The sequence below is a fragment of the Hemiscyllium ocellatum genome, chromosome 9, assembly GCF_020745735.1.
Source record: "Hemiscyllium ocellatum isolate sHemOce1 chromosome 9, sHemOce1.pat.X.cur, whole genome shotgun sequence".
NCBI lineage: Eukaryota > Metazoa > Chordata > Chondrichthyes > Orectolobiformes > Hemiscylliidae > Hemiscyllium > Hemiscyllium ocellatum.
Genome location: NC_083409.1, coordinates 61,026,105 through 61,040,282, shown reverse-complemented (window position 1 = coordinate 61,040,282; position 14,178 = coordinate 61,026,105). Strand labels below are relative to the sequence as shown.

At 38.9% G+C, this 14,178-nt stretch overlaps 1 protein-coding gene across 2 annotated transcripts in view; it reads right to left on the bottom strand.

Moving 5' to 3' along the window:
* The window catches only part of lrrc7 (leucine rich repeat containing 7), a 341,063-nt gene that overhangs the window by 89,054 nt on the left and 237,831 nt on the right, over window positions 1–14,178 (bottom strand). For both annotated transcript variants that reach the window (XM_060829788.1, XM_060829787.1), the window contains exons 14-15: window positions 13,886–14,010; window positions 661–861 (exon numbers count right to left, since the gene is read on the bottom strand). In XM_060829788.1, coding sequence (XP_060685771.1) covers window positions 661–861; window positions 13,886–14,010 — 326 coding nt within the window. The remainder of the gene's footprint in view (window positions 1–660; window positions 862–13,885; window positions 14,011–14,178) is intronic.

The following is a 14,178-nucleotide window of genomic DNA, read 5'->3' as shown; positions in this document are numbered from 1 at the left end:
AAGCAACTACAATAAGCAATGAACAATGCAGAATTGATAGAACAACCAGAATTATTCAACCAGCTACTAAGCTTAAAGTATTTACTGATTTGGAGATGCCGGTGTTGGACTGGGGTGTACAAAATTAAAAATCACACAACACCAGGTTAAAGTCCAACAGGTTTAATTGGAAGGAGCAGCGTTCCGAAAGCTAGTGCTTCCAATTAAACCTGTTGGACTATAATCTGGTGTTGTGTGATTTTTAACTAAGTATTTACTTACACCTTTAAATAATGCTGCTATGGCTTCTTCTTACTCCTGTTCAGTGAAGTCAAGTGAAAAATGGGAGTGTTGATCTCTAAAATTAGCACCACTGGTCTCAAATCAAAGTAGCATGCTGGCTGGAGTCAAAAACTGTTCACTTTGCAAGCTTCCATGACTGTTAACTATGTGGATGTTAACCACCTCATCAGATATAGCTCACCCCAAAACTATATGTGTTGTCACTTTGAGCTTCAGAGACACCTGTAGCACTCACCTAATGGGTGCTTCTAATCCCAATTTTGCTCTAATAAAATCCACTCTATTCAATTTATTCCTCTGATAGCTGATTGTCTGAACTTAATGATAAAGATAACATTGTGAATGACAAATGGACAATTTGTTCATTTTCTCAGTTACCTCAAGTGTAACATCCTTTGCCGATATAGGCCATTTATGCTCATATTTATCTTTTGCAGAATGTTCTATATTTGTGGCACCGGTTGAGTTTTCTTCAGATCCTTCTTGACTATGTTTTCCCACCAAGTGCTGAACAGACTTGACCATATTTTTCAGATCTTCTGGGTAAGGGGTGGGATAACGCTTAAGGTTTATTTCAACCTGAAATTGAAAAAAATACAAGAAATATATGAAATTCTCTTGGAATGACTTCACATAACACATGAACACCACAGTATTATAGATCCAACTACCCGAGCCAACAATCTTCATTGCACAGCTGACAATACCATTCTACCTCTTAGTATATAAGCTGAACATAATTTTCATTGCATTCTTTTTAAATTTCACTTTTCTACTTCTCAAGCACATAAGACCCTGCTGTGATATGGTTCCATAGATACCAGCAACCCTTTACTAACGTACTCTGTAATAATTTTCCATTTTTCAGCGATTACAATGAGGTAGATGAATAGTTCCAAGAAAAGAAGACATAAGCAAAGTTTGATGTTGAATACAATGGCTCCTAATGTAACTCTTCATTTACTTCTTCCTTGCTCTCAGTCTGGTGCCTAATTATTGACAGTAAAAATCAATTTATGTATGTGCAAAATATTCAATAGCATAGGTTTGTTTTACACCTATTCTATTGGAAAAGCAAATCAGGTTGGTCAGTAAAGGGGAACAGATCGATTACCAAATATTTCACTGCCCAGCAACATTGAATTTTACCACAAAGGACTCTCACATCAGTGTGGTTAAATCAACTTAACTAATCAAATTATGCACTGGATCGAGGACTGCTGATCAGTAAATCTATGAGATGGTCTGTCTTGTGAGCAATTCATTGTTTCTTAGTTTATTTGTTTTAGGTAATCTGGTATGATACCTATGCCCACACACCAGACAAAGCGCAATATTTTGGGAGCTAAATCCTGAAAAACATCATCGGGATTTTTTTATGCATGATTAAACAGAGCTCATCCATTGGATTGCAGGCTACACATCACCTTTGGGCTGCATGCTGCTTTAAATGATATCAGCACCATGTCAACATGTGACTGGAGCAAGAATGGTAGTTGTGCACGAAGTGAATCTGACCTGTGAAACATTAAGCTATGACATAACATGAGAGGAATTAGGTTCCAAAGTCATTTTTTTAGCAACTATGATGGTGAACTTGCTGGATGACATGAAAAATATGATTTGGATATCCAGAGAATGTCAGACCCCTCTTAGCACATGTTCAGAAGTGAGAACAGACATCTGGAGGACCATCAATTCAGTGAAAGATGCTCTTTGGTCCACCCAAGACTTGTTGGTTTTCCAGAACAAGGAGTTGACCTCAACCCAATGTTGCAGACTGGCACATTCCAAGTGCATTGAAGGACACACTAAAGCACCAGGTAGCTGCTGCCAAGGTGCAGTGGGGAAAGACCACTGCCTAAGAAATTCCTGCCAAAGTTAAATAGGGGTCCGTTCATTTATTGGACCCTCTTGGTGCCTCAAAAATGTAAATATAGTCTGGTTTAAGTAAGAAATACCTTTTGTTTATTTGGATAGAGTCTAATTCCAGTGATTGTGTGTTTCCTTGATATGTCACTGCACAGAATCGAACTGCATTTGTGATTACGTATATATGTAAAGATATTTTTTATGAATAAAGTACATTTTTGAAATAACAAATAGTGGGAACAGACAGCTATGGAGAACAATGTCAGAAATCAAGATTGTTAGTGAATGCATCTTCAAATATCATATCCTTCAGATATACCTCAATTCACCAAACCTAGCACTCAGCATCCAAAATTGCTTATCAATCAAATTTCATTTATGCTTCAATTAGTTCTGCTCCAAGTGCCACACCCATATCTCACAGCTTGTACATAATGCCAACTACTTAATAAATTAAAACAAAGAACTATGGATATTGGAGAGCTGAAACAAAAACAGGAATTGCTGGAGAAACTCGGCAGGTCTGACAGCATCTTTGGGAAGAAAGTGGAATTTCAAGTCCAATGACTTGAAACTCAAAACTGATGAAGAGTCAATGGACTCAAAACATTAACTCTGCTTTCTTCCCACAGAAGGTGCTAGACCTGCTGAGTTTCTCCAGCATATTTTGTTTTTGTGTCAGCTCTCAATCATGGCTTCAACATCCCATGGAAAGAATGCATGAGCTGACTGAAGTATATTCCTCTCTTACATAACCATGGCAACAGAGGCCAACCAGTACAGGTAACAAACAGATGCACCATGTTCCATGGCACATCAAAACATAAGAAATGAAAGCAGTAATAGTCAATTTAGCCCTTTGAGACTGCTTTGCCATTCACAAAGATCATGGATGATGTTTTACCTCTTCTTGCACTATCCCTATATCCTTTAATACAATTAGAGTTCATAAATTGTTGGAAAAAAATCATGTCATATGAGCAAGTAAAGAAAAATGATTTGATACAGAACATATGTCTATAGTCACCGCATTATTATAATGGAACACCTTGATCAAGAATAGGGACCAAATGCTGACAAATGGATCAAGATTAATTTAGGATATCTGGCCAGCATGGACAAGTTGGACTGAAATGTCTGTTTCTGTGCAGAATGACTCTCCATGACATGACAGAAAGAGATACAAAAAAGGAGTTCAATTTCTATAGTTACAATCCCTGTAGAGCATAATAACTTTTAAAAAAAAATTGCATTTTCAGTGACTAACTGGAAGGATTACGTGACAGGATTTCAGATTTTCAGGCATTACTATAACAAAAGAATGAAAAGCAACATTGTCTAAACATTGAAATAAAGTGCTGGAGAAACTTAACAGTTCTGGCAGAATCTATGGAGAGACAAAGATTTGAAGAAGACTCAAAACATTAACTTTCTTTCACTCTTCACCAATACTGGCAGACCTTCTGAGTTTTTCCAGTTTTGTCCATGTTTATTTCAGATGTCCAGTGTCCATAATACTGGATTTAGGTTTGCTTGCCGAGCTGGAAGGTTCATTTTCAGACGTTTTGTCACCATACTAGGTAACATCTTCAGTGAACCTCTGGCCGAAGCACTGCTGATGATTCCTGCTTTCTATTTATATGTTTGGGTTTCTTTGGGTTGGTAATGCCATTTCCTGTGGAGATGTCATCTCCTATGGTGATGTCACTTCCTGTTCTTTTTCTCAGGAGTGGTAGATGGGGTCTAACTCGATGTGTTTGTTGATAGAGTTCCGGTTGGAATGCCATGCTTCTAGGAATTCTCATGCGTGTCTCTGTTTGGCTTGTGTTGTCCCAGTCGAAATGGTGTCCTTCCTTATCTGTATGTAAGGATACTAGTGAGAGACAGTCATGTCAACTTGTGGCTAATTGATGTTCATGTATCCTGGAGGCTAGTTTACTGCCTGTTTGTTCCTCCCACCACCCTTCTCACTAGTATCCTTACATACAGATGAGGAAGGACACCACTTTGACTGGGACAACATATCCAACGTAGAACAAGCCAAGCAGGGACACGCATGAGAATTCCTAGAAGCACGGCATTCCAACCAGAACTCTATCAACAAACACATTGACTTGGACCTGATGTACCACTCCTGAGAAAAAGAACAGGAAATGACATCACCATAGGAAATGACATCACCAACACAAAAATATGAATAGAAAACAGGAATCATCAGCAGTGTTTCATCTGGAGGCTCCCTGAAGATGTTACCTAGTATGATGATGAAATGTCTGAAAAGGAACCTTCCAGCTCAGTGAGCAACCGACATCCAGAACCTCAACTGGAGCTACAAATCTTCTCAAAACTCGCTATCCATAATACTTTGCTTTTATTATTTTCTAAGCACTTTTCAGAAAGAAATTTGTAGCTTTAAGCTACAGAACAAATTCCCCACTTAAATTTAAAAATGACCAAAATCTGCCTAACAGTTATACTCTAATCTTTCTCTTCAGTAGACATCTGGTTCTCTACGTGCATATCATAATTCTCAGCTCCCGATGACTTGCTTCAGTTATGAGGCTCATGGATCTTCTCAGAAAAAGCTGCAAGCTGATCCTATACTGGCTTCCATGGACGTTGTTTGTAAACAGAAATGCTAATTAACTAATCTTTAGACCCCAACTTTATTCTAACTTGAAATTAAATGGAGTATGTAAAGCATAGTCATTGAAAAAAATCTTGGCATCCCTAACAAGTATCCCTTGGTATCCTAGTGACTTGCAACTGATTCACCTTTAACACAGTTGCTTAATTATTTTTTTATAGGTATGAATATCTCACACCTTCTCTCCAGCAAGATAACCTTCGCCACTCTTTAACCTTTAACAACCAAGCCACTGCAGCTTGTCAATGGTGAGAATTCAGAACAGGCCACGTGACTCCCTACATTCTTCTTTTCTTCCTTAAATGTAGAGAGTCCCAAAGCATTACCGAACAGACTTCACATTTGTAAAACATTGCCGTATTATATTAATTGATAAATGATAAAGTCTATATATTACTTCATATTGTAAGAAAAATAATCACTCATAAATTTATCTTTTTAACATTTGATTTAGGTTAAACAGCCTCTGCAGAAATAATCATTGTAAATAACTCCACAGATTATTTTGAATGCAAATATTTTAAATTGAGATATCACCTACCCAATGTAAAAGAATTCCATTCAGAACTACCAAATAATGCCAAGCACACAAATGGGAAATATTTCACTATTTGAAATGTATTTAGCAGTCTTCAGGTTTGTTGCTAAGAGGTTGCTGCAGGAATTGTGGACATTGCTAGGGAATTTTAATGCTGAGCTATGCCAGCAAATATTGAATGTTTTCATGTTTCAAATATTATTTTGCAGTGGCATTTGTTTTTGCATTGGACTAAATAGACAGTGTAATCATCAATAGAAGTACGAAGGTAAGATGTAGGACCATCAGTAATTAGCAATTGCAGTTGTCCCATTTGGAGTTTTGCATGAACAGCCTAGATGGAAAACAGCTATCTTTGTTGCCTCCAATAGCTCTGTTTCCTTTTACCCATTCTCATGTGTTTCTGGCTCGGATTGTCCCTTCATGATTGCAACAGACAGGTTTGTTACACCTGGATTGCATTAAAGTGTAGATCTTGGCATATTGGTGGAACCTACAATAGAAGGTCCTGATGAATCAAACATAGAAAAGATTTCAGTTGTCCATCACAATGACCTATGTTGACATTTAGGATGGATAAATGCATGGGATGTTAGACCCATTGAAATCAGTTAGCTATTTGTGCATTGTCTATATCACAACATGCCAGTTTCCTGAGTCATTCTCTTGTAGAATGCATAAAGGATTATTTTGCCATTGCATCAGTATCAGTCTTGGCATTCAGTGAATATTATTTATTCCTCCTGTGGTATATCATTCTGATGAAAAGAAAATCTTCAGCTTTCTGGCAATGTCCACATGATGTGTCAGAATGACTTTCTGCACAGTCTGACTGGGGTCTGCAGGTATCCCTTGGAATTTACTGATACGCTTTCATGCATTGGATGGAATTTTGGAAATGCCTTTGACATTGTTCCTTGGGTGATTCATTTTCATGTGCCGCTGTGGAACATGGTGCTGCATTTTGGGCTTCCCTGGGCCTTTGGCCTTCCATGACATTTTAGTCCTGAGTCCTTTTATAGTATATAGTTTGCATGTGTCACAAAATGCTGTCTATTGGGAGGACATTTTATTGGGTAGGCAATCCACAAGACCATCCTGTTGATAGTCACAAAATTTATTGTCGAGTTAAGTACCTGGGGACATTTGGTATCTGCAACAGTTGCTTCAAATTAGCATCCTACTTCTAGCAGTGATTTGATGATGAACATTATTTAAACCAAACATACCCATTTTCAAGATTCACAGGGCTTCTCTAGCACAGCCCCAACAGTGAAAGCATTGTTTCAGCACCCAACAGACGTCTCCATCACTACAGACCATAAACTGAACAGGATGAATAGCCAAATACAACAGCTACAAGGGTAAGACAGAGGCTAGTAATGCTACATTGAGTGACTCACCTTCTGAATCCCCGAAATCTGTCGACCACCTTTAAGGCACAAATCAGGAGTGTAATAGATTACTCCCCACTTATCTAATTTAGTACAGCTCCAACAACACTCAGGAAGCTTGGCACTAACCAGGACAAAGAAGTCTGCTTGACTGGCACTACATTCACAAACATTCACTCCATCCACCACCAATGCTCAGTAGCAGCAGTGTGTACTATCTACAAGATGCACAGTAGAAATTCACCAAAGCCCCTTAGATAGCACCTTTAAAATCCATTAACATCATGATCTAGAGAGACAGGGGCTGCAGACATGTGGGAAGACCACCATTTGCAAGGTCTCCTCTAAGCTACTCACTATCCTGACTTGGAAGTACATAGTCATTGCTTTACTGTTGCTGGATCAAAATTCTGGAATTCCCACTTTAAATCAGTATGGGTCTTCCTGCTGCACAAGGATTGCGGCAGTTCCAGAAGGAAGCTCACCACCACTTTCTCAAGGGCAACCAAGGATGGACATCAAATGCTGGCCCAACCGATGACATGAACATTTCATGAATAAATCTAAAAAAGTTTATTTTCCTAGCTCATTCTTTATCATTACCAGAGTTCAGAGTTGAAGTTACAATTAAACCCAAGATTGAAGTGTTGCAACAGTTAATGAAGCACAGGAACCTCAATGAAGAGGAAACACTTGTGAGTACTCTCACAATTTCTCTTTCAAGAAAGAACAGGAGGTCACAGCTGACCCGATTTAAACTTGTGTTTTACAAGAGCTGGAGTACAGCTCCAAACTGACAAAGTGATCCTAAAACAAAGTACAGAAAGAAACATACAAAATGTTGGTTTCTCACATTAACAAGGTCTTACCAGACGTTTAATTTCTTTATCTTACTTTTAGAAAGTGGCAGAAAACAAAAAAAAGTCAGCATGTGTGTCACGATAAGTTTCTGTTACAACATAAAAAAGCCTACAGCAAAAAAAACACTACACTGCAATACAGATTTTTTTATACTGGCTTTATTAAAGCACAGTAAAGATAGAAAATAATCACCTTGAGCAAAATAATCCATCTTTACTTCCTGGATTAACAAACAGCTGATAAATAAAGATAGACAAACACCTCAATGCACTGGGAAACAAAAGATTAAGATGTGTGAAATCCTCCAGTATTTTTAGGATGACTGCAAAAATCCTGATATTTTCTAGATTTTAGAAGATGCGTTTAAAGCTTGAGTCAAATTTAGAAAACACAGGCTTTAGTTCAAATAATGACAACAGTTAGGTGAAACAATTAAACAATTTGTCAGACATAAAATATATGAAATGTGATTTCACTGAAGCTAACTTAGCTGAAATACTTATGGTAAAAACAATGGCAGCAGATGCTGGAAACCAGATTCTGGATTAGTGGTGCTGGAAGTTCAGCAGTTCAGGCAGCATCCGAGGAGCAGTAAAATCGACATTTCGGGCAAAAGCCCTTCCTCAGGAATACAGGTAGAGAGCCTGAAGGGTGGAGAGATAGTGGGAGGAGGGTGGGTGTGGGGAGAAAGTAGCATAGAGTACAATAGGTGTATAAAGGCAGTAGGAGTATACTTGAGAAGGAAATCAGGAGGGCAAAAAGGGGACATGAGATATCATTTTGGCAAACAGAGTTGAGGAGAATCCAAAGGGTTTTTCTAAATACAAGAAGGACCAAAAGGAGAACTAGGGAAAGAATAGAGCAACTCAAAGATCAGCAAGGTGGCCTTTGTGCGGATCTGCAGGAGAGGGAGGGATCCTAATGGGTATTTTGCATCAGTGTTTACTGTGGAGAAGGGCATGGAAGATATAGGATGTAAGGAAATAGATGGTGACATCTTTCAAAATGTCCATATTACAGACAAGGAAGTGCTAGATGTCTTGAAACGCATAAAGGTGGATAAATCCCTAGGACCTGATCAGATGTACCCTAAAACTCTGTGGGAAGCTAGGGAAGTGATTGCTGGGCCCCTTGCTGAGGTATTTGTATCATCAATACTAACAGGTGAGGTGCCGGAAGATTGGAGGTTGACTAATGTGGTGCCACTATTTAAGAAAGGTGTTAAGGACAGGCCAGGGAACTCTAGGCCAGTGAGCTTGACATCAGTAGTGGGGAAGTTTTTGGAGGGAATCTTGAGGGACAGGATGTACATGTATTTGGAAAGGCAAGGACTGATTAGGGATAGTCAACATGGCTTTGTGCATGGGAAATCATGTCTCACAAACTTGATTGAGTTTTCTGAAGAAGTAGCAAAGAGGATTGATGAGGGAAGAATGGTAAATGTGATCTATATGGACTTTAGTAAGGTGCTCGACAAGATTCCCCTTGCGAGACTGGTTAACAAGGTTAAATCTCATGGAATACAGGAAGAACTAGCCATTTTGATACAGAACTGGCTTGAAGGTAGAAGACAGAGGGTGGTAGTGGAGGGTTGTTTTTTGGACTGGAGGTCTGTGACTACTGGAATACCACAAGGATTGGTGCTGGGTTCACTATTTTTTGGAATTTATATAAATGGTTTGAATGTGAGCATAAGAGGTATAGTTATTAGGTTTACAGAAGACAGCAAAATTGGAGGTGTAGTGGACAGTGAAGGAGGTTACCTCAGATTACAACAGGATCTTGATCAGATGGGTCAATGGGCTGAGGAGTGGCTGATGGAGTTTAATTTAGATAACTGTATGGTGTTGCATTTTGGGAAAGGAAATCTTAGTAGGACTTGTACAATGAATGGTAAGGTCCTAGGGAATGTTGCTGAACAAAGAGACCTTGGAGTGCAGGTTCAAAGCATTTGGTATGCTTTCCTTTATTGGTCAGAGTATTGAGTGTAGGAGTTGGGAGGTCATGTTACGGCTTTACACGATATTAGTTAGACCACTTTTGGAATACTGCATGCAATTCTGGTATCCCTCCTATCGAAAGAATGTTATAAAACTTGAAAAGGTTCAGGGAAGATTTACAAGGATGTTGCCAGGCTTGGAAAATTTGAGATTTAGGGAGAGGCTAAATAGGCTGGGACTGTTTTCCCTGGAGTGTCAGAGGCTGAGGACTGACCTTATAGAGGTTTATAAAATCATGAGTGGCACGGTTAGAGTATATTGACAAGGTCTTTTCCCTGGAGTGGGGTAGTCCAGAACTAGACGGCATAGGTTTAGGGTGAGAGCGAAAGATGTAAAAGAGACCTAAGGGGCAACTTTTTCACGCAGAGGGTGGTGTTGTATGGACTGAGTTGCCAGAGGAAGTGGTGGAGGCTGGTACAATTGCAACATCTAAAAGGTATCTGAATAGGTATATGAATAGGAAGGGTTTCGAGGAATATGGGCCGGGTGCTAGCAGGTAGGACTCGATTGGGTTGGGATATCTGGTTGACATGGACAAGTTGGACCGAGGGGTCTGGTTCTGGTTCTCTATGACAAATACTGATGCAAGGGCAAAATAATCATTTATGCATCCTACAAGAGAATCACTCAGGAAACTGGCATGTTGTGATCTAGACTGTGCACAATTAGATAACTGGTTTCAATGGATCTAACATCCCTTGCATTTGTCCATTCTCAATGTCAACATAAGTCATTGTGATGCTGGAAAAGCACAGCAGGTCAGGCAGCATCCAAGGAGCGGGAGAATCAATGTTTTGGGCCAGAGCCCTTCATTAGGCCTGTCTTGATGAAAGGCTCTGGCCCGAAACGTTGATTCTCCTGCTCCTCGGATACGGCCTGACCTGCTGTGCCTTTCCAGCCACACACTCTTGACTTTGATCTTTAGCATCTGTAGGCCTCACTTTCTCCACAGGTCATTGTGATAGACAACTGAAATCTTTCCTATGTTAGATTCAGCAGGACCTTCTACTATAGCTCCACCAACATGCCAAGATCTACACTTTATTACAATCCAGGTTTTAATAAACCTGTCTGTTGAAATATCAAAGGTATCAAACTGCAGCAGTGAGCTTGTTCATAATCTTTATCCAAACAAGTGTGTCACAGTGGCAACTTTGAAGGTGATGTGGTTTTACATCTTAAAGATGATCCCCAATGCAGTACGGACTCTCCTCATAAATGCAGCATTCACATTCAGGAAAAAGCTCCAACTCACTTTGAACTCCATGGTAACAACAGAACACAAGAAAGTTGAGCATCATAATGGTTGGTGGAACTTCATTACTTGTGCTTTGAAGAAATATGGCATCTGTGTTTAGATGTAAGGAGATTAAATATTGCAAAGAGATGGCACTCAAGATTGATACCCTGGAAGAGGTTGACCTTGTTATTAGATGTCAAATATTTTTCATGCTTTTAATCCAAAAATGGAAATTGTGTAAAGTCCCAAGATCTGACAAATTAAGAAGTATTTAGATGTACACTTGCAATGCCAAGTGTTATGGACCAGGCCAGACCTCTCAACACATTTCAAGAAAGTAGCCCAGACCCTAACTTTGCTAGTTGTTTTAAGCAGGTGTGACACGGATATTCCTGGAGAGAATCAGCTGGTGAAAACCATTTAGTTTAAACAAAACAGAATTTGTGTACAAGATGAAACACAAACAACAGAAAACAGAATACCGAATAACTTAACCTTTCTGAAAACCCAACAGATTATTCCAACTTAACAATGCTGTTCCAAATACTTACAACAATCCCCATAAACAAACCTTGGTGCAAAAGGTAAAATCAAACACAGGTTCTTACAGGAGAGAAGTCAGAGAGAGAGTACAAGCCTGGATATGCTTCTGGGTCCAGTAGTCTTTCTTTCCAATACTGCTAAAAACCAAACCAAACCAAACCAGAGAAAGCTGAGCTGGGAGAACAGACACATGCCTTTCATTGGAAATGCTTTTATTTAAACTTGAAAGCCTCTGTTAGCTATTGTCAAATTGGCCCTAAAACCCTACACTCCAAACTTTTCAGAGTCTGTGTCATTTATGACCTCTCTGAAAAAAAAGCCATGGATTGCAAACCTTGTTAAAGGAACTGCTCCGTCACAAGCTAGGTGAATTATAAGATGGCAAGCATATTGTATTTGGTTTGCAGGTCATTAATACTGCTCAGGCAAATTACTCCAACATCCAAAGAGAAGCTTTGTTTTCAGAATAGAACAGTTACGTGTGTACCTATTAGCAAGCACTTCACTGCTCAAAACAGCTAAAACCTTTTCGAAATGATATGGGGAAGCCCTCTCACAAGTGCACATCCAGAAATTCAATGACTACTTTTGAAGATCTAAGGATACAATGTAGAAGCACAAATCAAACCAGGTACACCAATGGATATTTCCAATGCTTTTAACCAACTTCTAAAGCCTAAAACAAAATATTATTTTAGATCTACAAGTGGATATTACTGAATCTGCATTAAAAGACAGTCTTGGTATCAGTCTCATTCATTTTGGACTCAGCTATGCAAAGTAGATTCAGCAAATTATGTCAGATGACAACCAGTTACAACAGTTCAATATGATCATCATCACTGGGTGGCCTGAATATGCCTGGCAGATCTGTGAATTCATCTGTGTGCTCTGGTCATTCAGAAATGAGTTGGAACTCTCTAGGAATGTAATCTTCAAAGGTAATTACCTGGTAATTCCTCAAGCTCAACCTCAAAACACATTAGATCTGACAAAAAAAAAGCTCACACTTTGCTGAAAGGAACAAAAGGATTGGCACATTAATTCATTTACTGGCCCAGCATAAATAAGGACATCAATCAACTTATCGATTTCCACGAAACCGATGAACTAAAGCAACACAACAATCAAAAGAATCTCTCCTACCACATGAGATTCCTTCGAGTCATGGTGCAAGATTGCCACTGATATCTTCCATGTTGAAGGACACAATTACATTCTGATGTCTGATGATTTCACAAAATTCTCTTTTGTGTAACAAATCAAGGATACTTCTAGTGCAACAGTTGTTAACATATTAACTGCTATATTCAGCATTCTTCAATAAATTGTGTTTGACGATGGTTGGCAGTATACCAGTGCACCCTTTCAAGATGCATTTAGGAAATAGGGTGTCCAACATATTGCATCCTCTCCTCACTATTCTCAGCCGAATGTTCTCTAATCTTACAATAAACTCCATGAAAGGCAGATGTAAAGTGACTTGCTAAGATGATCAGAAAGCTACTCCTCAAGGCAATGGTTTATCCTTATCAACATCTTCCATGTTTGCAAGATAAAGCCACACAGTTCTTCCCTCCCACACACTTACCACTTAACCATATATTCAGGGAGAGTGAAACAGGAGGAGTGGTTGAAGAGAGATGACGAGGGACAGACACAGAGGGAGGGGGGTCAAAGGGATATTCAGATGCGCATGATGCATTATTGGAATGAAGCGAGAAAATTATATAAGCACAACCAATCAGTATGTAGACAGATATCCCAATTTGAACAAGGACAAAACTTAAGAATTTGAACTTTTCTTACAAACTCATGCATTTGTGGAAAGATACGATGTTGTCATGTCCAGCCTATGACATGTGTCTTTAAGACAGTTACAAGACAGTTGGCCTTCAGTCAGGCTCTCAGAGCAGAGATCTGTGTTGTGTGTTCAGTCTGTTAGTTATGCGTAAGTGATGTACAGTAATATCACCAAGCATAGAGACCAGGCTGTGATATTATTGCAATGTAAATAGTATTGTTAATAATCTTCAGGACATTTGTCTCAATAAAAATAAATGAGTCTTTGAGGTCTATGTTATGTGAGCTAATATGTAGGGTAGTGCTCCAACCATATCATATTGGCAGTGATGTTTGATCTAAGCAATTTGTAAGTGGTTGATAATCTCTTCAAAAGTGCTGGTGAGGACCTTTTAACTTTGTAGTTATATGTGGTTGAGAAGCTGTTGGCTGGAATATTGAGCTTCAAGATAGTGTAGATGAAGTCAATTCACCATGGCATTGTGTTTCTGCCGTGGATACCTTTGCTGACAATTCATTACGTGCAAGCTAACAGCCTCAGTAATAAAGCATTCAGCATGACTCTCTCAAAGATATGCTTACATACTACAAATGCTATTTTTATTTCACATGGACAAAGAATGGATGCTATTCAATTTCATTCTGCTTAAGTATGGCAACATTTACAACAATGAGAACAAATGAGAATACACAATAAGCAGCAACCTTAACCTTCCCAGAATCATCTTCTTCTTCCTTTTTCTCTTCAAACTCAAAGGCGACCTGCATCCGTTGTTGTCTTTGTTCTTCCCACAATGTTGGATTGAAGCTATCACTGTCCGAAGGGAATTCTACTGGAAGGACACAAACAAAAACTAAAAATGTTGCTCTGCCATACCACAATAAATATTAGATAAACTTGTAAAAAAGGTGATTCTTTTCTCCAAAGTTTTGTTCTTTGCTTACTTCTTGAGACATTACCCAAAATATCCTGGGATAAAGCTAGTCAGGTAACATTC